The sequence below is a fragment of the Seriola aureovittata genome, chromosome 9 (assembly GCF_021018895.1).
Source record: "Seriola aureovittata isolate HTS-2021-v1 ecotype China chromosome 9, ASM2101889v1, whole genome shotgun sequence".
Classification (NCBI taxonomy): Eukaryota; Metazoa; Chordata; class Actinopteri; order Carangiformes; family Carangidae; genus Seriola; species Seriola aureovittata.
Window position 1 is genome coordinate 27,532,021 of NC_079372.1, and position 25,844 is coordinate 27,557,864.

General features: G+C 39.2%; 1 protein-coding gene across 4 annotated transcripts; it reads right to left on the bottom strand.

The window, feature by feature from the left end:
- Nucleotides 1-15,865: 15,865 nt before the first annotated feature.
- Nucleotides 15,866-23,915, bottom strand: znf217 (zinc finger protein 217). 4 transcript variants are annotated; one of them, XM_056384175.1, is made up of 6 exons: nucleotides 23,559-23,915; nucleotides 19,550-20,931; nucleotides 19,246-19,353; nucleotides 17,728-19,119; nucleotides 17,473-17,596; nucleotides 15,866-17,320 (listed from the first exon to the last, which is right to left on the bottom strand). In XM_056384175.1, the coding sequence occupies exons 1-5, from the start codon at nucleotides 23,633-23,635 to the stop codon at nucleotides 17,484-17,486; spliced, it is 3,072 nt and encodes a 1,023-aa protein (XP_056240150.1). In that variant the 5' UTR covers nucleotides 23,636-23,915; the 3' UTR covers nucleotides 15,866-17,320; nucleotides 17,473-17,483. The 4 variants fall into 4 exon arrangements, with proteins under 4 accessions (XP_056240150.1, XP_056240149.1, XP_056240152.1 ...); XM_056384174.1 differs by having other exon boundaries at nucleotides 15,866-17,596; XM_056384177.1 differs by lacking the exon at nucleotides 23,559-23,915 and adding an exon at nucleotides 22,899-23,545 and having other exon boundaries at nucleotides 15,866-17,596.
- Nucleotides 23,916-25,844: the final 1,929 nt, after the last annotated feature.

Genomic DNA, 25,844 nt, shown 5'->3' on the forward strand with positions numbered 1-25,844 from the left:
CCTGTGAAGACGTGATATCTTGGAAGCACTCAGACTGCCCCCAGAGAATTGGCCTGTAAACCATCATTAGCGAGCGGAGAAGTGTAAGTCTTTAAAACGTTAGATTCAGTTGACGTGCCATATAACCCTTTTTATTCCCAGTGACAAACCGAACCATCTAAAATCATGTATAATTATGGCGAGGTAAATCCAATTTACCAATTCTGAATGCAAGGTTTTCTGAATACCATGAATTATAGACTCAGAAACATAAAGCAACTGCAGGGTTTCACAAAGAATATCTCTGGATTTCCCACTTGCACATGTGTCGTGCAAATAAAAGATTAAATTCTAAGTGATTAATTGATTTATTTGATTTTAGAAGTGATGGATACGGCCCAATAGATAGACTAGTGGGATTTGTACCGTGTGTCTGATCTTATGGACTTAAAAAAAAAAAATGCCCTGACTTTTGATGCAGTCAGGGCAAGACGGAATTTCATATTTAGCTTTGACATCTTGACAATTGGGGGGAAAGAGAGAGAGAGAGAGAGAGAGAGAGAGAGAGAGAGAGGCAACCTTCACAACTTTCAAGCGCACATAAAAGTTAGATCAGTTGTATTTTTAAAGGTGCAAAGGGAAGTCGCCATACTCAACCGAATCAACATTTCAAAGTCTTCACGGAGCCCTTGACTTTTGTGGCAGATCACAGAGAAGTGGATTGGCAAGACTCATTTACATTGTTCAGAAATCTGCTGCTGGTCTGTCTTGAAAAGAAAGATACCCTTTACAAGGCTTAAATATAACCTTTTGTCTCATATCCCGCTGAGGGAAAAAGTAAAAAAAAAATACATAGTCAGGAACATAAGAAACGATATGAAATAAATAAGTGACGTTTAATATATACGTGCATGCAGTAAAACAAGAATAGGACAGATGCTTCTGTTAATGTTCTTTAATCTTTCCTCATTTTCATGTTGTAAAAATTGTTTGAGGGCTTAAAATAAAGAGAAGTTTGAGTGACTCCTTCAGCAAGCCAGATCTGTGGACCTGTCAGTTGATTAGTCCTCTTGATTACCATTTATAAGAGGCCCCAGCGCTCTATTATTTGCATTCCTATTTAGCCATGATTTTGCGGAGGGCACACCGTGATTAAACTTGTCAAGAGGCCTGATTGACAGGGTCAAATCTTCACATTCCATTCTGCTGAAATGAGAAAAAAAAAGAAAGTAAAATAGACACTGGATGTGTCAGCTTCCCTTTCCTTTCCCTTTTCCTCTCCGAAGCTCTCAGCAGACCCCCCCCCCCCCCCCCTCCCGCCCTCTTCCCTCCCTCTCTCCCTCCCTCTTTCCCTCTTACAATCTCGGTCAGGAATGTTTTAATTTTAGGGATAGATTCTGCCTGTCAAGCGAGGCTGGATGGCCTGTAGTTCAGACGATGAGATGTGATGGGTGTAAAACAATAAAAAAAAAAGAGCAGGAGATGGGAGAGAACAAAGAGGAAAAGAGCTCACTTTATTGGACAGATTTAATTACACTGAATAGAGATTAAGGCAGGCAATCCACTGAGGTGTGAAATTAACCCTTGATTACTGATGAAGCACTGAACAGAGGCTGAAAACAACAGTTAAAAAAAGATTGACCACTCAGTAGTGGTAATTATTTCAGATATCAGTTATAAAAAAGAAAAAAAAGAAAGAAAGAATCTGGATAGGTAATGCATAAATGGACGAGGCTAGGTAACTACATTATTAACCAGGCTGAAAATGCTAACAGAGAAAGGCTTGACATGATCTGAAATCTAGCAGCTTGCTTGCATCAGAGATTACTAACCTTTCTGTTAGACTGGGCTCTTTCCCTGAAGGGGAATGGGGGCAAAGAAGAAGAAGAAGCAGAAAAAAAAAACAATTAAATATGCAGAATGAGTTGATGCAATCTGCTCACACTAAATGATGTTGTGGACTTATTTTCATTAAGTCTGAAATCCTGTTATACATTTTAGAAAATGGACACATGTGAACCGGAGATACCTGAAAGAAAGGATTTTATCATTTTAAAATAAATGATTGTGAAAGGCTTCAAATACTTGGTTCATTAAATATTTAAATATGTCTGGATAATTTGGTGCAATTCACAGAATGAAAAATAATAAACTTTATTCATACAAGGTTGCTTCACCAAAACATGAGGTAAAAATAGTCAGATAAAAGAACAATAACTTTAGTATCTAAAAAAATTACAAAATAAAAGAATAAAACATACATACAGGTTAAGCTAGTAAAAAAGATAAGGGCTGATTTATGAATGAAGCCAGTGATGTTTATTCACCTTATCACCACCACACATTATCAGCCAGTCATCTGGGAGGGAAATGGGACATCCTCTCCTCTCGTTCAGACCTGATGTTCACAACTCAGAGACAGCCAAATGCACTGCCCCGCCAAGGCTAGCTGTTCGTATAATTAGCAGTAATTAATGAACAGGAAGCGAAGACTCGTTTGTATTTTAAATGATCTTAAATGATCCCATTAGCACTTGTCATAGTCCTGTACACTAAACAGCGTGAGTTCAATTAGATTTTTTGTCATATTTAAGTGCTTTCAAGATGCCACATTTGAAGTCCTCCAGTGTTGCTTTTTTTTTTCTTCAAATTATCTCTAAAATGGCTGCAACAAATCTCTCCCATGCTATAAGGTTTCAGGCCTGAAATTACAGATTTTGTGGAATATTTATATTATCTGGCTGTTTTCTCGAACACACTTTGCACTGTCTCTTATGACCAAAGTGTTTAGTGAAGTGTATTATATTGGGTAGCTAGACTATACCACCACTGCCTACCTCTTATCCCTAACTGTGCGTGCATGACAGCATGCATACAATAAAATATGTACCCTGTCTTGTACATTTCATTCCCGGTGCTGAACGGACAAGGGAGGAGGACAGAGAGGAGAAATAAAGTGCCATAATGAATCTAAAAGGCATAATTCATTCTGATCAAACGCACTCAGGGATGAGTCATGCTCCGGTGAACCCTTCTGACCACTGATGGGTCTACAGCAGAGAAGAGGATGGGGCGGGATTGACGAGCACACATAAATTCTAATTATTCCCAATATATGCGATCCTGCAAATGGCCGTCCTCACAGTGGTGGCCGATGACGGTTCTCTCTAACAAACCCCCCACCCCCTCCCTTCTCAAAATGTCCCCTCAGACTTTTTATGAAGAGCTCTGGCTATAAACCTGGGACAGGAGCTCTAGAGCAGAAGGAATGAAAGCAGCGGGTCGTGTAGTTGGTACAGAAGGGAGAAAAAAACACACCAGCTCCAGCTCTGGAGCTGGGAAAAGAAAGGTACGATGATCAATTAATCCAGGCAGTAATTGGATGAGTGTGTATGTAATGCGGTAATGCTGTAATGAAAGTCATCCATTGTGCACATTCTCTCTCTGGCCGGTGAACCATCCCCCTCATCATCCTCTGGATCTCAGGTGCTTAGCCATGCAAATCTGTCTGACAGCCCAGTACATCTCTGTCTGCCTAATTGGACAGTATAGAGTTGTTTATGGATATTGCAGACATTTAGGACTCAGTTGGGGGCTGCTCAAAAATCATTAGCAAACGGCCCCTGTTACTGGACTGTCAACTTCACTTCACCGACGTCAAAGCACTGCGATAAAAAAATGTTTGTCTCTGTCAACAACAGGGAAAGGCTCTTTTCAAATGGAGCAGTATACTTGCTGAACATTCAAACATGTTATGAAATGAGAGTATCTGGATTCGAGCAGCTTGTTATATCACTCCTGCCACTAGTTTTTGATGTGTAAGCGAGGTGGTGTTTTTGTTAATTAGAAGAGCACTCCATCTGTAGAAGTTACAGTGGTGGATATTTACATGTATCACAGATGAAAGGTGTAACTTGCATTGTAAGACTTTCCTCCTAGTATTTGGCTTCACTGCTTTGCACTCCCTTATAATCAATATTTTTGTGGTCTTAAACTTAAAGCTGCTATGATCAATATTTTTAAATGGATCAATTGACAAAGCATACATGTATGTGAAAGAAGTCACTCACCCACAGATAAGTGTCACCCAACTCTGCAGTTTCCCTTTCCCAGTTTTATCGTCTTTAAGCTCATTGTTTTGGTGTTATGGCCCGTAGATTGTTTTGGTTGACTCTCAGCAATCTAATTAGCATTCAGCAGAAAAAACTACCACTTAACTACAAAACCAAGACACACACTGTTAGAAACTAACTAGTGAACTCAGTGGAGCATTTAGCTGCTAAAAAGCTAGATAGTTCCCTTAGGAGTTGGTGGAGACAAAAACAGAGCTCAAAGGAGAGCAAAGGTTGGACACGAACGTGACTCCAAATTATTGCTAATGTTGCTCTGCTGGATGTGTAAATAGGTAATGGTTAGTTAAAAGGTTTGCCACATCAACTTCAAATTTGATGTCATTGTTTTGATGCCAGCTTGTTTCTGGTTTTGGAAAATATTGTAGACAACAACAAAACAAACAACTATTAAACAATTAATTGACAGCAATCCATCCAATAGTTGTCAAGATATGTTTCACACAAAACAAAAATGTCAACATCATGGTGGTGCTTGATAAAAGTTTAGGGGATTATGATTCATAATTATTATCATTCATCCTCTGGGGACCATGCATGTTCGTACAAAATTTCATGGCAATCCAGTCAATAGCTGTTGAGATATTTCAGTCTGGACCAAAGTAGTGGACTGATTGACAGACCGACATTGCCAAATTACCCCCAAGTGGCTCTCAATGAAATAAGCAAATACATACAGTAAGTAAAGATACAAATTTAAATCAATGCACATTTGGTTTAGAAAAGAACAAAGCATTTGTCCACCTATGCCTCACTCCTTTCACCAATATATGAAAGTTGCCCATTCTACATCAGGCAGTGCTGTGCCCCCTCCAAGCTCCCACTGGCTCTAAACACAAGCTGCAGGTTCGGCTTATGAATGTTCACATTGAAGGCACTCTGATTTGCATGGCTGAACATGGTGAGGCAGGGGAACAGGTCAGAGGGACTCCAGACTCAAGCTTTTAGAGGGATGAGGCTGTGCCAAGCTGCACGGAGGTGATGTGCTCAATGTGCTGATGTGACCTCACACACAGTGTGAACAAAAGTGGAGCTTGAGGGCTCTGCTAAGATCACACACCTCACAGATAGCCGGACGTACTGTAAACATTACCGAACACGCGGCGATGACTAAGATTAATCATCAAAGTTATTTATTAACGTTCATTAGCACAAAGCCATTTCAAAGACAAACCCCTCAGCCAACGGTAAAGGTCGTGTCATCAAGCGGTCGTCCATTTTTGCAGAGGAACTGTTTTATCATTGCACTTATCGCTGTCAGGATGCAAATGTACCGGACGATTGATCGGAGTGACCACAGAGGAAGACTTTACGCAATGCACAAAAACTGGTGACAAGACAAGGGTAAATTCAAAAGGTGGTGCTCACCCTAACTCTTTTTACCTCTCTCATTCTGTCTCCCCACTCTTTCTCTCTCCAGCTCTTTAAACCATTCCATCTTTATAGCTGAGCCAATCAATGGCAAACCAGTGTCTATTGTCTGTTCTGTGCTCAGGCCGCTGCCCTCCTCCAGCACCCCCCATTACAGAAATGTTTCTTCCCATCAGTGCCTTTACTTATCACTTCCCGGGTGACATTGAACTTCCTATGCCCCGGCCGCCGAGACACATCTCTGAACTCACACAATTACTCTTCATCCCCACTAACAATTTAGTAATGAAGTATTGATTTCCAGATTCCTCTCTTATGGATGATATTAGATTTTGTTTGATAAACTGTGCCTGGGCCTCTAATCTGCACTGTCCCTTTTCCCACTGTCTGTAAAACAAAGTGCCACTGGAGAGATAATGACCAGAGAACATCGATGAACTCATTTCATCAATTTGTAACACTTGACAATGAAAAAGGGCAGGCATTTTTCAAGCAGCAATGTCAAAGTTTATTGCTCTGGGTACGGTCTTATTGGAAGCCAGACATCTTGAGCAGCGTTCAGCTCTAATTTATGGGCCCCAGTGTGCCAGTTACTTTTAAAGGAAATGTTTGGATACTGGGAGGATATTAGTGTTGCACCTGGGTTGTCTGATTTCCAGGGCCACCGGGGATTCATGTGTCATGTTAGAAAATACAAAAACAGCAGAGGAGAGGCTGAGACTGTGGCTATTTGCAATGCAAGAAAATGCTGCTTAGGACATAAATCATGCTGAGATGTTACATGCGAGTCACATGTGCAAGGATGCAAGAGCCACATAAATGCTTGAATTCCAGTCGTCTTGCTTAAACTGTGTTCTTAGGTTATTTAATGCACCATTACAGATAAAAACAAATAGGTAAAGGTTAGAAGTTAATCTCTATTCATTTGTGTTGTGTATTTTTCAGTATCTCTTCCCCCACAAAAAAAACACGTTAAAAATACAGTGCTTGTGGTCTTTACAAACTGGAAATAAATAATGATACTTAGCCTTCAGCTGAAATGTGTTTCAAAAAGCAAGTTTACCAGTTAAACCGGTTATTACCATACATCAGTAAATCAGGTTTATTTCCCCTGAAGCAGGTTTAAATAACTCTGGGCCAAGCTACGATGGAAACATATCCCTTAGTTCAGACTATCTCTGGTCCTGGTAAGGATAGCTTTCAAGTGTAGCTACACCTCTGTCGCATTGTGAATCAGTTTGCAGTACATGTCAGTCAGATTCTGAGATGGGCAGTATTTACTTAAAATCCAAGCTGATATCTTTTTAAAGTATCTGCACAGTATTCGTATTAAAATATGTGCTTTTAAATGCACTGCAATTAAAATAAGCGAATAAAAAACTAAAACTAAAAATAGACTTTTTTTTGTTAGCAACCAAAATATGTATATTTAAATTCATATTCATTCATTCATTCCATAGCATTACTAGTGGTCAAATCTTCAACAAGGTGCCTTTAAATACAATTAAAGACACAGACACCCAGAAATCCATCTATTTAACAGAGCTTTCAACTAGCAGAGTTAGAACTAAAGGTCCCTATCCAACTGATGATAGAAAATGTAACTCTCTTATTTTCTTTCTGTTAAATAAATAACCTGGCTGGTTGGAGAGTTTGATACGTCAAAGTTGTTCAATGTCACATTGCATCTTATACATCTTGCACATTCATTTTCAACACTTAATGATACAAATACAATGCATTACTGAAACCGGGATTGAACCCACAATGCTACAGAGTAGTCCAGCTGCACTGAGTTCATCTAATTGTGTCTATGTCTGGGCTCACTGCTGCTCTTCAACATGCTGCCAAAAGCACTTGTTTACTTTGGTAATCGCTGTGGTTTTGGTTGTTTTCCTTTCATTTTCTTATTCTTCATATTATATATTAGATATGTGCTGTTCTTTGGCTGCGATCATGGCAGCTTGATCCATGTTCATTGTCTTGGGTCATGAATGATGGATCGCCATGCAGACATTCATGGTCCCCAGAGGATAACTTAACTTTTCATCATGCGCCATCATCAAGTCAAAACTTCAGTTTGTCCAATAGTTTGGTTTTTGATGAAATACTAACCCAAACTAGTGACATTCCCATCAGCCTAGTTGTATTTTGTGCTAATCAGGAAATGTTAGCAGCAAGCTAACAAGCTTATGTTATACCAGATTAACATCAGCGTGTTAGCATATTGCATGTAGCATTTAGCTCACAGAGCCACTATCGTGGTAAACCAAACCAAAAAAAATCCACGTTGAGAAGTATCACCTGTATTTGGGTGATGAGTGAAAACAAACAGCGGAATTGTTGCTTCTGAATTAGTTTATGTCCATGAACATGATGGGGACAACTTTACACAAATCATCCGACAATTTTGTTGATTTTTATACTTGTATTATTGTATTAAATGTACATGTGTGGTGCACCTCTGTATGCTCAATAACCCTGGCATTGGTTTTTTAAACTACTGTGTTCCTCCTGTGCAGACAATTTATCTGGTGCAAAGTCAAATTATTTATTTCCCCTCATTCATCCTGATAAAATGAGAGACCTGAGGAACAACAGCCAATTTAGACCGAAAATCCCAGTTCAGCTCAGGGTAATCTGATTTCTCTGCTCCCCAGAAATCTACATGTATAGTGCTTATCAACTGGATTACTGGCAGGTAGGAAGAATAACCCAATTTGAGGTTACTTGTTTCTCTGTGTGTAGTATTCAGTGTCACATTGCATTAGAGGAGGAGGGCTATTGCTTTGTGGAATGGATGCGTAACTTCCTCGCTCCTCCTTTCCCAGATCTAGCTGCTCATTCATTCCCATGTTGTGTTTTTTTTCTCTTTTTTTGCATTGCACAACCACATAGAATAACAAAATTATCAAATGTAAATGTTCTGCAATCAGATAATGGCTTTAAGAGATGCATTTAAAAGAAAAACACAGGCCTGAGCATCAGCACTTCTTACTTTTTTCATTTTTCTTTTTGGAGGGCAACGGTGTTTGTCTTCCTCCTTACTACCAAGCATGTGGTGGAAGTGACAGAACTGAGATGGGTTTTCTGGAGTGGTCACAGGGCCAGTAGGCCACCTACTGTATGTGCTATGACAATGATAGGGCTGCTCTCAGACCTCCCACCCTCCCCATTTGCAGATATTACCCAGGGTCGAGTATGGGTTGTGGTAACTGATGATCACCGTCCGCGTACCCTCATCACCACAGAGGTCAGTCCTTCTCGAACAAGACCAGCGCTCCCTCCTAGGTGATTATTGATAAAGGATGACACGCCAATGTAGACACAGGAGAAATTATACTCTGGGGCCAATCACTGCTCCTCTCTTGTTTCTACAGAGGGAGACCTTGCTTAATGTATAAATACTGTGGTGGGACACTATTCCCTTACCTATTGAGTGACTATAAAAGAAACGGAGTGGAAACCATCAGGGATGCAGGGAGCCATGTCAGCTTCCTTTAGATACAGTCCTCCTAATATCTTTTAAAGGAAACAATCATCTTTCCTGATGAACCAAAATGTCCTATAGCAGCCAAGGTCAAATACACCGAGACCACCCACACACACAGACACACACTAAGAGAGAGAGACACACACACACACACACACACACACACACACACACAGATACAGTAAATGCATCATGTGTTCAACTGTGCATTGTGTCTCTCATTTCACCCTTTAGTCCAATACAGGGTATGTTGCAATCTCAAGGTGCTGAGAGGCAGATGCTTCACAGTGGTGGCTAGATATATTTTACATTAACATATTTAATAACATAGCATACAGGTTTAATACATATGATAGATTCTGTTTAAACCTGGAAATAGACAGTTTGTCATAGACTACAGCCGATCGGGCCTATCTATTAGAAGTATATAAATGATTCATAAATGTTTTGTATCACATTGTAAACAGCTGTAAACACATATATTTAAAGTGTATATTGATGTCTTTGTTAACAACTATAACTCATTATAGGCTTTTGTAGTTGATTTATAAACAGTTTTTATTAATAAAAATGTCAGACAGACAACATAACAACATACAATGATATGAAACATAAGAGGTTAATATAGCAAAACACTGAAAACATCATACAACGTAAAAATAATTTAAAAAATAAATAAGCCAGTAAAGGCATCATTTTAGTTGTCGGTTAATGAATGTTTGATAACACATTATAACATAATTGTAATCATATATATAATCTTATATCTTTATTAGTTCCAAACACATCACTAGACAGTTTTAAATTTCCTTGTGGGTGATCTGCACATATACTTTATAAACTTTAACATTCAATAAACAAGTAATTTATAATTAACAATTTATACTTAAGACTTCACTTTAGGTTTTGAGGAGGTTCAAGGTTTTTTTAGAAAAGTTATACAAATAGCTCAGAAAGCACGCTTATTGGAACAGGCCCTGCTTCTAAATATATAACACACCAGTATGATCAGTAGGAAATACACACTGATTCTGCTGTATAAATAATCAATGTATGGGCATGCTTTATTATGGTTTGAATTGATCACATATATGAATATTCAAATAGAAGACATACAAATAATAATTCATAGTTCTTATTAAACATTTCTTAACTGCTTTTGCACACCTCAAATTTAAATTTTTTTCCATGTCCTGATATGGGTTTGATTTAAAAAAAAGTTTACAATGTGCTATAAAACATTTATCAAACCTGTAGCAAGTTTAAATCTGTTTGTAAATGTAGGCTAATACTGATGATTTATGATTATATATGATGTTTTATAATCAGTATGTGTTATAAACACACTAATACTAATACACTTTGTTTGTTTATATGCTGTACATAAATTCACAGACAGAGATCTAGATTATTTAATATGGAGTGAAACAAGTATTTCATATAGATAGTTTAATGGGTAATGAATGCATCTGAGACATATCATTGGTAATAAATACACTGTATTGCATATATGATCAAAGCTGCAAAAAAACAGTAATTTCTTGGATGACATTGTATGCATATTTACTGCATTGTAGCTTGTTGATGAGAATTGTAACATGGGGAAACTCAGGAAAAAACAGTTGCTTAGGAGGTGCCATGTCCTACCAATCACTCTCCCCTTCTAAAGGAGCTCCAATGGCACCTGAGGGGGAATCTCATGGCTGTCATCCCAGAAAGCCTGCTGCACTGATGCCTGCTTACCATCTGCTCCCCATATGAGCAAAAACAGGCAATTGTCTCAGAGAAGGCACCTCAATCACACTGTCATTGAACTAATATACTTTAACATGTTTTTCGGTAGCTTTGGACAACATCTTGGTAGAATCTGCAGTGCTGGAAGTCCCTGTATGGTTTGTGGCGATAACATTAAATGATTGTGTGTGCATGCGGTGTAGGTCGAGTGCATTTGAAATGTATATCATAGCCTTGCCCTGTCTCAGCATGGACTTGGCATCTGACAGTGAAAAAGGCAGAACAGTGGGACCCTGTCAGTGTTACACTTCCTGTAAATAACCCCTCCATGCCTTTGGTTTTATCATTCCCTGCAAATGATTCCAGGCCCCTCCAGAGTCGACAAGAAATAGCATTATTTTATGGCATGGAAAAAAGAGGAGATAAAAAGAGGAGCCAGGGAGAGAAAAAGGGAGATGGGGCTAAAAAAGGTCCTTCAGGGAACATGGTGTAAATGAAGTTCCAGGAATGACACAGGCGAGCAATGAGGCGTGGATGGAAAATATACGCTGCACATCATCGGATAGAGATGCCAGTGGAAATGGCTTCATTGAAGTGTCAGCCCTCATCCATCAATCAATCATCCGCAAGAAACAATAACGCTGCGGCGATGGGGCAGCTTTTATGGGGCTTACTCATGGGTATCGGAAACAGCACTTAAGTGTAGTTCTGACACTGGGAGAAAAACAGAGGTGAGGTGCTCGGCTTATTCCACATGCAGGTAGAACAGATAGGGAGGGGGGAGGGAGGGACTAAGTATACAGTGCCCCCCTGGCAGGAGCGCTCTGGACAGAGGAATTTTTATATCCACCACACCAGTGGATGACTACTTTTATACATCTCCTTTCTCCTGAATCCCTGATATTGATATTTTTGGATATACAGTACATTTATGTTGCATTACAGTATGTACTGTACTGGTGCTCTGAGCTAAACGCTAACATCAGCATGCTAACATGCTCATGATGCTAACAAACTGATGTTTAACAGTAATGTTCATCATCCTAGTTTACTGTGTTAGCATGCTAATATGCACTAATATGTACTAAACACAAAGGAGAGCTGAGGCCTATGGGAATTTCATTAATGTTGTAGGTATTTGGTTACTGTATATAGGCTACTGCATTTTTGCTCTGAGCTAAACCCTAACAGAAACAGCACTTAAGGTATCAGCATGTTTAGCAGTAATGTTAACCATGTTCACCATCTTAGTTTAGCTACTGTGTTAGCATGTTAACATTTGCTTATTTATGCCAAACACAAAGTAGAACTGAGGCCTACGGGACTGTCATTCATTTTACAGGTATTTGGTTAATGTATGTACTGTACTGATGCTCTGAGCTAAATGCTAACATCAGCATGCTAACATACTCAAAATGACAATACTAATATGCTGATGTTTAGCAGTAAAGTTAAACATGTTCACCATCTTAGTTCACTGTGTTAGCATGCTAAGGTTTGCTAATTTGTACAAAACACAAAGTATTTGGTTACTGCATGTACTGTACTGGTGCTATGAGCTAAACGTTAACATCAGCATGCTAACATACTCACAATGACATTGCTAACATGCTGATGTTTAGCAGTAATGTTAACCATGCTGACCATCCTAGTTTACTGTGTTAGCCTGCTAACATTTGCTAATTTGTGCACATACAACAGAAAGTAGAACTGAGGGAGACAGGAATGTCATTAATTTTGTAGGTATTTGGTGGTGCTAAAGAAAAAGTTAGGCCATCAACAATGTCCATAAAAAATTTCATGTCAATTCATCTAATAGTTGTTGCAATATTTCTATCTGGGCCAAAGTACTCCACCTACCAGCACTGCCATCCAGTAGTGCTGAAAAAAGATTAGAATAGAGAACTAGAATACTATTGTTTCCCATATCTTGAAATAAGTCTTTGTACATTGTTTCCTATTGTCTTCTATTTCCTTCATTATTCCTTTAGATCAGATATGTCTTAGTTTCAATAAACCAGTGTTTGGTTCACTTTACTAATAGAGCATCTGCTGTGATATCACGTACAGTATAAGGCTTATATTTAGTAGCCAGCCAGAATCCTCATTGTGTTTACTTACACATAACCTCAATTGACCAAAGGCACTGAAAATAGAGCAACAAATCCTTCAAGGCTATATTTACATATATATGTTCAGCACTCTCCCACCATAAAAATAAACAAAAAAAATGCTAAATGGCCCACAGTCGCTTTTGCTGTATGTGAGCCTTTTGATTTCCCCAAACCAAATCTCTTGATGGCTTCTCGGCAACATGAAACATGACACGTCATCCATTATTCTGTACATGTGCCTTGCTATCTCAGCCTGCTCCATATGGCCCCTGTTGTCTCCAGACACCCAAATCCCTTTCCTTAGGCCAGGGGCTGTTTTTGTGGGAAACATTACATTGCTCCTCTTCCTCAGAGGAATGGGGTGATGATGATGAGCAATCACAGCCAGAGCAGACTTTCTGCCTCAAATTGTGACAGGATATTCAACAATTGACCGTATCCGCTTTGTTGGCCCAATTGCTAATTCATGCAAGTTGACAATCTGGAGGCAACAATTATGACTGACGAAAGGACTGAAAATAAGAGGAGAGAGCACTTAAGGGGAAGGAGAAAAACACTAAGTTTATTTCACAAGGAAGGAGGGAGGTAGGAGATTTGATATTCACACTACAAGAGAGAAAGAGAGTGGAACAAACACATCCTTGGCCACAGTTGAATATATTCACAACTCTTAAACAACATAACCTCTTCTAAAACCACACACACTAAACAGGTGAGTGGATAGCAATGCAAGCATGAAATGCCATTTGTGTATTGAATTGTGCGTTAAAATGGCTACTGTGTGAATCCTTATCAACACACAAAACCTAATGTGATGAAAGAAACTTGATAAGGAGCTGTGAAGACCTCAGGTGTTTCGTGCCAAAACATTTTGAGAGAAAAAAAGATACCATGTGAATTTGCATGAAACTTGCATAGTTGGCAATGAGGCGTGGTATTGAGGGATAAATATTTAAGATGTGGTAAAAAAAAAAAAAATAAAGAAATGAATAAATTTCTAATAGGATCAATAAAATCTGTTTTCTGTAACTTGTAAATAAAGAAAATATTTGAGAGAAACTCCATGTTATGAATCTATAAATTAACTTCTATGACATTACTGTATTAATCTAAAATTATTTTATGTTTCCAGGCCATAGGACGGCCCAGAGATGACGCTTTATTGAAAGGAAGGCCCGCATTACCATACGTCTGCAAGGTTTACAAATGTAAGTAAAGGTAAGGACTAAATTCTGGCAGAAATGCACAAATTACTCTTAAAAAACATGTACAAAAGGAAGCAAACAGGGAAAATTCAATCTTTGCCCATAAAAGGGGCTTTTGACATGAAAACCCTCGCAGCATTCTGGACACGGGGGATAGAGAGTAACAGGACGCATGTCATAAGCTGTTCTCGACTTGCGCTCTCTGCCATGCGTTTGCACTAAGTTTGCCACAGTGTGGGGGGATATGAGGGTGATGCTAAGTGAAATGCTCATTTTGCGTTTGTGATTACTAAGGCCCATGGGCGATATGCACTAATGTGAGCTAATGCAATAGATTACACAGTGCTGGCCCAGGGGAACAGACAGCAAACAGATGTGGTCTACTCAAAAAGGGAGGAGGGAAGAAGAAAAAAAAAATCAAAGTTTAAAGTGTTCAATGTGCTGAAGATTGTCCCTTGCAATTTATTGTTTACAGAATGCACAGCTATGATAGGCTTTGTCAGTCTTCTCCTTTTATAGAAATGAGGAGAGTCAACAATAGTGTGCTCATGTCTTGCAGATGTAGAAGCGATTCCCAAACTTCTCTAAGGAGACTTTGTGTGTGTTTTTTTTAGGTCTACATGCTTGCTGAATGACAAAGAGAGAAACTGCTGCTGCTCTGCTCTGTTTGAAACTTTCTATCATAATGAGTGACGTCACAGCAGGTGTGTTGGCTTTCACAGCTGAATGGCAACACCTGTATGACATCACCAATTAGGGTGTGGTCACAAGTGTGTCTTATTACTGAACTCAAAAGATCAGTACAGCACCATGTTTTAATCCTGAGCTGGGGGGGGGGGGGGGGGTGTATTTTTTTAAAGTGAGATGATTGCGTATTTTAATATCTGTATCAGTATTGAGGCTAATAAACACTACTTTAGTTTTATAATTCCAATTTCAACCTGGCCACAATGCAGTTTTATCAAAGCTTACTGCACCACATACACACTGTAGATCTGCTTTTCAGACTGAGCTGTCAAGGCTCTGAAACCTGCATCTAACAAAGCTTTAATCTAGACCTTGTAAATACTGCCCTCTAGTGGTCAATCTGAAACATTGTCAGGGACAGGAAATATATGCCACATACCCTTCAGTCCAATGTCCATTCACATTTTTAACCAATGATAAAATCTCATGCCAATTATTATAACAGTCTTTTTGTGTGAAGGAGTTTCCTTTTGTTCATGTTGTAATGGAGATATATATGTGGATGATACTTGTGGCCTAAATCGTTTCCTGTTAGGACTGAAGATACTGGGAGAGTATTAGTCTGAAATTGTTACCGCAACAGCAAGTATATTACAGGTCACTGATGATTTAGCTGAAAACTTGAAGAGATGTAAAAGTTGGAAGATTGGATATGTATAAACAATCTAGTATTGAATGTATCCAAGTCACTCTCCAATCTGTCATCGCAGGGTGTCCCGTTGGACCAAGTTGAAGAAACCAGGGTATTATGTGTCATTTTGAACCAATTCTTGGTCTCAGCACATCATTTGCTCTAACCCACTTTGAATATTACTCTGTAGTCTATAGAGAGGTATGATACAACACCATAAAATGGCTGAGTTGTATGACAACAAATATTTCAGCTACAGGTATATATGACCTGCAAATGTCAAAATTAAAAGACAGGTTTGTCATACCAAACACTAACAATTACTGCCTCATTAAGTGCAGGTAAGGCCCTAAAACTACAGCTAAACCTGTTTTTCTGTGACATCCAACTGTGCCCAGAGAAGTCACGAGGAATGTGGGTGACCAAGGAGCCTGTCAGTGAAGTGACAAATAATGCCAAAGAGCGCTTCGCATCTCACTTTATTATTCAAATGTGTCATACAAATCTCAAACAATATTTTAATTTTTACATAAGTACACATGTAATGTGAATACCAAACAAAAACAAATAACTTAACCAAAGACTTTCAAAGTGGCAAAATACTAAATTAAACAGTAGACTAAACTGCTTGTAAATATGAGTTAACCTGAGACTTTTTTTGTTCACAGTGTATAATTAATTGAGCCATTAACCAACATAGCTGCTTTTGTTTTTTTTTTCCCCAAACCACACAGTAATACAACATCTAAAAGGCCACTTGATGATCAGCCGGGACCGACTGCTGTCACTTGAAACAAAACACCCCTTTCAAGACTGCATAGTAAAAGCAAGCTCCTGAACAGTGACTAAATATGCAGCCTAAAAAAAATACAGCATGACTATTAAACACACAAACAGAACTCCTTGAAATTTGGTATATTTTACAGCTTATGGACTTTAGGCACCACTCAAGCAGATGATAGCCCTTTGCCGTTTCAAAAGGATAAACATTAACCACGAAATCTGTTCTGTGTTTAAAACTGGGATTGTAAATACCAAGTATATCAGAGAAATCCACAACCCAAATTGTGTTACAGTTAATCATGTGCCATCGGTCGATGTGGCCTCAGTAGTAGCTGCTTTTTGTCACCAGAGGAGCTTGTGTTTTATGTGTTTGACAAATACTGTGATGCCCAACAAACACAGGTCCATCTAGTTATACTCAAAACATGTCTGTAGTCAATAGACAACTAGATAGAGGTTCAGCTGATATGATAGCTACAGCAGCTTAACAAGAATAACAGTGTCTGGAGCACAACATGAGGTAGACCACTTCAACAAACAAAGGACTTGTTACTGTGGCCTTTTTGTAAACCACTGGGCCGAAGCCATCAAGTTATTCGACAGAAAATCCCCACCCTCCAGTGCTTTGGAAAAGGAAAACAAACAAAAAAAACTGAATAGTGCTTAATTACTGCTCGGACATCAACAATAAGTGAACCTAGCAGCAATTTTTCACACAAATTATTCTTCTTAGGTTTTTACTTAATACAATTTTTATGTACTGAAAGCTTACAGATATATTTATGTCAACCCACTAACAAATTTTACTGTTATGTCATAGACACTTACAGGTATCTGAATATTAGTGTGGGTCAAATATGGACTAAGCAACAGTTTTGAGTGGAAACAAACATCACAGTGCACACCAGTGGAATCATATCTTCAAAGAGAGATATCCTGCACTTTTTCATTCAAAAAAGAAAAAAATATACACGGAAAGCCTGAGCCCTGAAATGTCTACGCAACATAAATTTTCTTCTATTGAAAAAATATTAAATTAGGGGAGCCTAGACACTTTCTGAGCACAAACCATCTCTCCTCTTAAATCTGTACATTGAACAAATTTCCAAAATAAGGTAGCAGCACAGTTCAATCTAGAGAGAGGGAAAAAATGCATTTCACATATGACTTGATTCATTTATATCAAGAACAGGGTAAAACTTTTCAAAGATTTTTGTCAGAGTTTGAAAATCCAAAAAAAGGAAGCCCTGCTGTATGCATTTCAAATTATTTTTCAACATTTTACCTTGGTGCACTTTAGGTACTTTTGTCAGTAGCCCCATAGCGTTGATTAGGAAATGGCCCTGAGAGGTCTCTCCTCTGCAGGTTGGGCAGAGTGGGTAAGTGTTGGTACAGCACAGTTCTGCCCCCTGAGAAAAAAATCTTTTATGTTAACTCTACAATCTCCTAGAATATGCAGATTGTAAAATAGCCTATTTTAAATTTTTTTAAATCCTACCACTGTATGCATCTCCTCTGAAGCAGCTAACCTAATACATACCTGCTCTTGGGTTGGACAATCCTCCGTGACTGGGGTTAGCTGGTGTGCTGTGATAGAGAGATGCCAGGTCATTGGTTGTGTAGGGCCGCAGAAGGTTCATCATGCTCCACTCAGTGTCCAAACCTCCTCCAATAGCTGTGGTTGTATTTTTTACAGGACCCAACATCTCAGGAACTGTGGATGGACCTGACCCTTGAGATGTGGTTTTCACACTTCTCCCTGAGATAATCATCCTGCTGGATCCATCCCCTGCTGGTCCTCTAAAGCCAGGCTTCTCACCGATGTCAGCTTCCCTGCCTGTAGGTACTGTGTACTTCAGTCTCTTGCTAGAGGGTTCACCAAAGTCCATCTGGGGGAGGCTCCCAAATCGGCTCGACAGGCACAGCCTGGCAGCTTCTGAGTGCCAAATGACACCACTTCGTGCTGGGTAACCCCTCTCTCCAATTCCAACTCTGTCTGGGGGGCCTGGTCGGTCCATTACAAACTTGCTGCCTGTGTTAGATTTCTTCATGAGCTCTGTGTACCTGGGAGATTCCTGACTAGGATGTGAATCAATGTTCTGTCTGTAACGCTGAGTCTCCTGGACAACATTGTGTAGGGGTGCGTGGATAGGGGACCGCTTAGGACCAGGAGGTGGGTTAACAGGTGTCTTCTCTTGTGGTTTTGAAGGTTGGGGGGGTGGGGATTTGGTTCGACGAGGGTGGCGCCTGTCAATCATCGGAAGTGGGCTGACATCTTTCCCATCAAGTGCAGGGGGGCAGCCTGTATAACGTTTTTGTTTCAAACTGCCAGCAAATCCATTCTTTTTTGTACTCTCTGACTTGTCTTTATGAGTCAGCTTTTTGTGCATTATCAGAACCTCTGGGTACATGGTTTTATATGCACAAAATGAACAGGCAATTGGACTTAATGCATTTCTGGGTTCTGCACTGGCAGGGATGGAGAGAGACACTTTTAAGGACAGATTTAATGGGGCCTCAGAGTTTTCTTCTTTTATCTCCTCCCTTTCTATCTTCAGGTTAACAGGTACAGGGCACTTTATGAGCACATCATCAGTCGGGGAGTTAGCGGACTTAGCAATTAATTTCTCATACTCAGCATTCATCTGAACGAGCGGTTTGCCAAGGTTGCTACCTACACTATCAAATCTGTCCTCTGGTGTTCCGCTGGTGCACGATCTGGCTCCAGGAACCCAGAGTTTGGATCGATTTGGGGCAGGATTTTCAATGTCATTTCCAAGTTTTCCATCATTTGGAGAGGGCATTGATGGCACGGGTCTGCTGGGGATCTCAATATATGGTTTGTTCTTGTGACGACGATCCAGGTGATATTTCAGTGATGTTTTCTGGGCTGCAGCATAGTCACAGTAAGCACACTTGAACGGTTTTTCACCTGAAACAAACAGTGAAAAATAAGCATAGTTATGAATTTCAAAACACACAATTAGACCTACTGGATAAAATAAATAAAGTCACATATTTATACATAAATTATTCAAGTCAAATGTATTGAAAATACCTGTGTGAGTCCTCAGATGAACTGTGAGGTAATAACTTGATCGGAATGATTTACCACAGTAACTGCATTGTTTTGATCTGACTTTTGATCGATCAAAACCATCTTCACCTTCAAAAATAGACACAAATACATAAAATTAATACATAAAAAGGAAGATGACAGAATAAAATCACACAAGATGTGTTCTCAACCCATACCAGCAGAGGGAGCAGTTTGTATCAGAGTTCATTAAATAAAACAATTCCTATATCACAATCAAGACAGTATGGGTCAAACATGAGTTTGAAATGATCCCTAAATTTACCTGCACCGAGGTTTTCTGTCAGTGCTGCCTCCTCGTAGCCCTCCTCAGAGCCTTCCTCTGCGTGCTCCAGTGGGCTTACTCTTGACAACTTCCCATCCAGAGAAGAAGTTGGGCTCTCCTCACCGCCTCTCTCACGCTTGTGCACCCTGGAGTGAAGAACTAACTGGTGGTATGTCCTGAAGGTTCTGTGGCATTCCTCACAAGTGGTTGGTCTTTCTTTGTCCTTATCTTTTTGCATTAGAGACCTCCGCTGTGGTCCTGGGTTTTCTGCTACAGTCTGCTGCTGAGACCGGAGCTCTCGCCCAAGGACCTCTTTCACAGCCTTGTCTCCTTGGCCTTCAGACCAAATATTATTCAACTCCTCCTTATCAGAGTTGCAGTCTTCATTGTCTGTGCTGGCTTCCTGGCCAATATCTTTAGTATTATTAGGACCAACTGCTATCTTGCCCTTTGTAGCAAGCTGCCAGGCCTGATAGGTGTTGAAGGGATCTAACTGGGGAATCCATTTTGATGATCTCTCATGTTGCAAACTATTTCCTGCAGGGCAAGGCAGAAGGTTTAGACTGTTGAGAAATGTTTCTTGTTTTGCAAGGGATTCAGTAGTGGCATCCATGTTCTCCTTGTCTTTACCTTTCCCATGCTCCACCTCTCTATTATGTACTTTACTATGTTCAACCAAACTGTCATGGTCAGGGAAGAAAAACCCACAAACCATGCACATTTTGTAAACAGTGACTACAGGCTCTGAAATAGGGTCTTGGACGATGCCATTGACTGTGACCGGGGTCTCCAGGTCTTGCTGGGCCTTGCTTTTTGCCCCTGGTTTTACATGCATTTTCATGTGGTTTTTAAGGAACCATGGCTCTCTAAACCGTCGTCCACAGACATTGCAGCAGAAAGTAAAGTAGTCCTTGTGCTTCCTCATATGGGTCTCCAGCTCACTGGCATCTTGCGATACTTGGCCACACACAATACAGCTGTGAACCTCCTCTTTTTCAACAGGGAGGCTGCTTGGTTTGGGACGGGGTCTCTCTCCCGGGATCCTGAATTCTGCTTCAACTCGAAGCACAGCGGGTTCAAAGAAAGTGGTGGGGTGCTGTGTTAATACGTGAGGTCCTAGTTCATCCTGATGAGTAAAAGTCTGATCACAGAACATACAAGATAGCGGTGCACTTCCTCCAGATTGCAACACAGCCTTTTCTGAGTTGGTGGTGTGTGGCGTCATGCTGGAGCCAGGCCCTGGGATGCTTGCATTGTTACTAATCAGAATGTCTTGGGCAAGTCCATCTGGGCTCTCCACAAGCGGCAGCAACGAGTGAGTTGGCATTGTCTTCTGAAGGTGGAGCAACAATGCTATATACAATGTCCAGACTATTAGGAACCTGGGGAAAAAATGGGATAAGTATCTTAAGGTTTTGCTCAATATCAAAATAGAATCAGGTAGTTACTACCTAATTTAAGATAAAATCTGTTTTAAACACACCACTGAGAAAGAATTGCCTTCCCTCACTGACACAGGAAATGTATCTTTTTAGCAATCAACTGCACAGACAAGTCATTTCCTCTATATGCAGGCCACTGATAAAAAGTATGAAAACAATGTTTTTCCTTCTCACAAGCATTATTTTTTTATTCTTAGTATCTATATAACCTTTAGCGTGTGAGCAGTCAACTAAACTTTAACAATCATACTACTTTAAAATGGTTAATATCAATGTTTAGGTTAATACTGACATTCCTATTCATATTTTGTTTTGTTAAAAACAAAAGATTTTGTAAAATACAGTACTTCAAATTAAGAGTAAATGGTTATAGCAGAATACAGTACATTGCAGTTGAATGAAAACAGTAATCAAAGAGTAATACAGACTAATATGTTAAGCCATTATTGTAGTATCTGGCATTTTTTCTTATACAAAACTTAAAAGTATTATCTATGATACTTGGTTTGAATGGAATTTAACAGGATTAAATAACAGACAGAAAATCAAAAGCTTTTGTTTAAGAAAAAAAGTTATGTTACCCTATCCTACAATTCTTGTCAGCCAGGTTGACTCACATTCACGTGTGTAATTTTCTCTTTTCCTTTTGTTTTGTGACCACTGGGACTACTTCCTGGCAAGTGTTTCAGCAGGTGTTTCAGTATGTATAATGAACTTCTTATGTATAGAAAGAAAAAGATTAGGAAATTCAAAACCACACTATTACTTTGATTGGCTGAAGAGTGAAGAGTCACTGGACCAGCAAGTCCAAAGACTGCTGATGAAAGTTATTTTGTGAACATAGCATATAGCAGCCCATTGTAGCATCTATACATTATTCAATTTTAATTTCCCCCAATCGAAATTGTGTTAACAATATAATATTACAACTAGGCAATGTAGTTGATAGGGTGAAAATCCCAACTGCAAGTTTCTGGTAATTCCTGTAATTGAACCCTATTCTCCTCGGTAATATAACCTTTCATAGCCCGGTACCAAATTTACTATTTATAATTTTTCTGGCTGAAAATTACCTTGCCTGTGTGTTATTAGGACATAATCCAGGTGAGCACAGGCAACTATCGATAATGACAGTGTGGGTTATTTTAAAAGCACATACACGCTTTGTGTGAGGCAGCGTTAGCCACCTTGTTATTCAAGCAAGCACAGCCCTCATGAAGACCATTAACCTAATTTACTCGCGAGGGGATGCTCAAAGTACCAGCACAGAGTTCACAAAGTAACTTCACGTTAACTTCATCAAAGTCCTTCGTAAAATTTAACGTAGTAGTTATTACATTTCTATGTGTGCATAATAAGCAGAACACGAGGAATTAGGTTCTTGGCGATACAGATCGATATCAATCAAGTTACTGTTGCTGGCATTAAGTCTAATTGGTAACGCTTCAATTCATAAAAAGCTATCGTTTAGCTAGCATTAACTGAACTACCCGCACGTTCCGACAGCAATAACGTTATTTTCATGACAACAATTGTGTTGCAAAATCAACATCAACCATACCGTGTGTACTTACGCTGTTGCTTATTGATTTGTTTAAATGCCAGTTATTCAACTTAAACCTAGATGAGTTACTTAACGACACGCTAACGTCGCCAAATTACGTTAAGCCACGAACTTCACAACTCGGTTCTAACGACATTAACGTTAGCTAAAAAAAAAACTACACTTTCTGTTGTCTCTCTCGACTTCGACCAAACTGTAGAAACTCACCAAACAATACCTACCAACTGTGAATTTCCGGATTAATAATGATACTGATACTACGAGCGACTGAAGTCAGTGAGCTTAAGCTGTTTGTGTGCTTGGCTTCTTCATTTCACAACGCGTTTGCTGGCGGACAGCTCACCTATTCAATTGTTTGAATGTGAATCATATTTGTTCAACTTGGCGAATCCTCACTGTGCAGCTGTTGAATCCTCACGCGCGCGCGCTCTCACACACTCACTCTCTCTCTCTCTCTCTCTCTCTCTCTCTCTCTCTCTCGCTCGCTCTCGCTCTCAACGATTCTCGAGGGGGAAGATGGGGCGCGTGCACGCCAGCCCCCAAAACCCATAGGGCAAGTCACGTGGTCGTGAGTACCAGAAAAGGATTAGTGCACATAATCTTAACTAAAAACACGCATGTAAAAAAAAAAAAAAAAAAAAAAAAACGTGCGTTGCTTTATAGTGAATCTGTCTAATGTATTTTTAAATGACATCCTTTTGAATCCCAGCTACTCACCACTTGTCTGAACAGGTATGCCCAGTCTCGGTCATTTAAACACTGTCATGTGGGCTCCTTTTGTGTTTTATATCACCCAGGTTTACACTTCCATTTGTATACAGTGATGTCTAATATAGTGTTTTCCCTCCCGTTTAGTTTACTGGCCTTGGGCTAGCCTGTTGATAATACCTCTAAATGCTTCTTTAATAATCTGTAAACTGCAACAGAGCTGGTTAGTGTAATGTTTTAGAGCCACGGACTACATAACAACACCGTGTGATATGTAATGCTGCACTGAGCCTACCTAAAAGTGTAGCCCTTCTTCTTCTTCTTCTTCTTCTTCTTCTTCTTCTTCTTCTTCCACGCTCTCACGTCATGCATCAGCTACCATGTGGAGATGGGGGAGGGGTGCCTCAAACTTTTCACAGATACATGAGGTTTTTTTTTTGCAGAAGCTGCTTGGTTGAGTCATAAGAAATTTCAGGTTCTTCCTATTTCCTATATATCGTGAAAAAAAATACCCAGAGTAAATCCATTTTATATCCAGTTCGATTTTTCACTCTTGATAAACCCATATACTTCATGCTGTTGTATGTAAATGTGTATGTGTGATCTTAAAGAGAGTGGAAAGCTTTCTATTGCCTAGTAAAGAAAAAGTCTCAACAATACTATATATATATATATATATATATATATATATATATATATATATATATATATATATATATATATATAAAATCTTACTTTAACAGGGACACTATAAAGTCACAAATGGACACAAAAGAAAATATAAAATTAATACCCTAATGTTGTGAGATAAAGGCCATCACCTACAGTAGTACCCACTGGCTAATGTGTAGTTAAATAACAGCTCATCCTCCACTCTTAAACCCTTGCAAAGAAACAACAGGCAGTGCTGGAAGCTTAAAACCATAGTGTACACTGATTATTGAGACACACACATAACCTCCCCCTGAATGCCAGCAATGTCTGAAAGAAAAAAAACAACAACTTTATCAGTAACCACTCCCAGCTAAAGGAACAGTGAACAAAGACTGGGAGACTCCATTTGCCAAAACCATCTCTCACATTAGGCTGGGCTGTTGCCTGATCCCTCTCTCTCTCTCTGTTTAAGTTATTTTGTGGTTAAATTAAAAAGTTTTTTTCTGATCCTTGTTGTTACCAAGCAGGTCAGACAAATGTGGTGTTCAACAAGTAGATCTGCAGGTTTGGCAAGCAGATGTCATCAAAATGCATCTATGAAGTAATGCATGTGATTATTGAGTCCATGCCAGATACTAATAAAGACATCAAATTGATCTTACATAATACATATTCTATTCATAAAAAACAATTTGTAATGTTTATCTTATCTTATCAACTCTTCTAAAACTGTTGGTTACAACCTATAATACAAAACAAGACAACTCTGTATGTGTTTTGCATTAGTACGACTCAATGACTTACATGTGCTGCCCTAAATTAAAACATTTTTCTACCCCCATTCAATACTCTGATTTAGTTTTTGGTATTCTTTCCTCACCCCGAGATCCTGTTACACAAACAAGTCTAGTATGTTAATCAAAGGCACCACATGTGACACATCGAGGCCTCCCGCTCATTTCCCATTGTTCTGTGACCACAAAGGCTGTGTGAAAGGCTATCAATCTGGAGCAGCGGTATGATGCCTCTGGATGATGAAATTGCCCAGAGATGTTGAGCTGATCATAAAAAAAAAATCTCTCAATGTGGATGGAGATGGTGTTTAAACTATATAAATATTTCTTTAAGTTGATGACAGTTTTATCATAGATTCTATTGCAGTTATTTTAGCGTTCATCATCTGCAGTGGCAATGACAGAAACAAGTGGGCAAACATAGTTTACTTTTAACTGATTTAATTAACTTTGTCCTATTGTTTGAATTTATGCTAATGTAATTTCTCTTCCAAAATCTTCCAAACTCATTGTCTCAGATTGTTTCTTCACAAAACATATATGTATGCATTCATCATTAAACCCAAAGCAGTAAATTCTAATTAGAGATAAAGCAGCATTTTTTGAAAAAAAAAAAAAAAAAAAAATTCTTGAATGAATAATGATGTATTCAGTAAAGACAGACAGCCTGATAGGAACTGAATCAACGGATGGGAAAAGGCTGTGCTGGCTTGTTTTTGTCTTGACGTGTCAGGAGCAGCTGACTGCATTGTTCTCCTCCAGATTCACAGCCTGGCTTCTTTCATAATCCTGGTGTCGCTCCTGAAAGACACTGATAATATATAATCTCCTCTCTCACCCCCATCGCCGGTAATGTTTATTCAGTGCAACCAGCTGTTGTGTTGCTGATCATCAGAGAAATTTTTATCAGTCACCGAAAGCATTCCTAGGTGCATCTTCTCTGCACATGTTTGAAATACTTTTGATTCTTTCCTGAGGAGAAATTGAGAAAAAGAGGAGTCTCTTTGTTCTGCTGCTGGTGTCATGCTGCTTTTAGGTATAAACTATTCAGACTTTTTTTTTTTCCAGACTTTTCAATGACCATACATAGATAGAAAAAAGTTCAAACAATATAAAGTAAATTGAAATAAGTG

What these genes read in the sequence shown, in the direction of transcription:
- znf217 (XM_056384175.1), bottom strand. Translation starts at nt 23,635, where the DNA reads ATGCATGACGTGAGAGCGTGGAAGAAGAAGAAGAAGAAGAAGAAGAAG. An exon ending in AAGAAGGGCTACACTTTTAG is followed by an intron (nt 20,932 to 23,558) that starts GTAGGCTCAGTG and finishes TTTTTTCCCCAG; the next exon opens with GTTCCTAATAGTCTGGACAT. An exon ending in GACAGAAAACCTCGGTGCAG is followed by an intron (nt 19,354 to 19,549) that starts GTAAATTTAGGG and finishes CTATTTTTGAAG; the next exon opens with GTGAAGATGGTTTTGATCGA.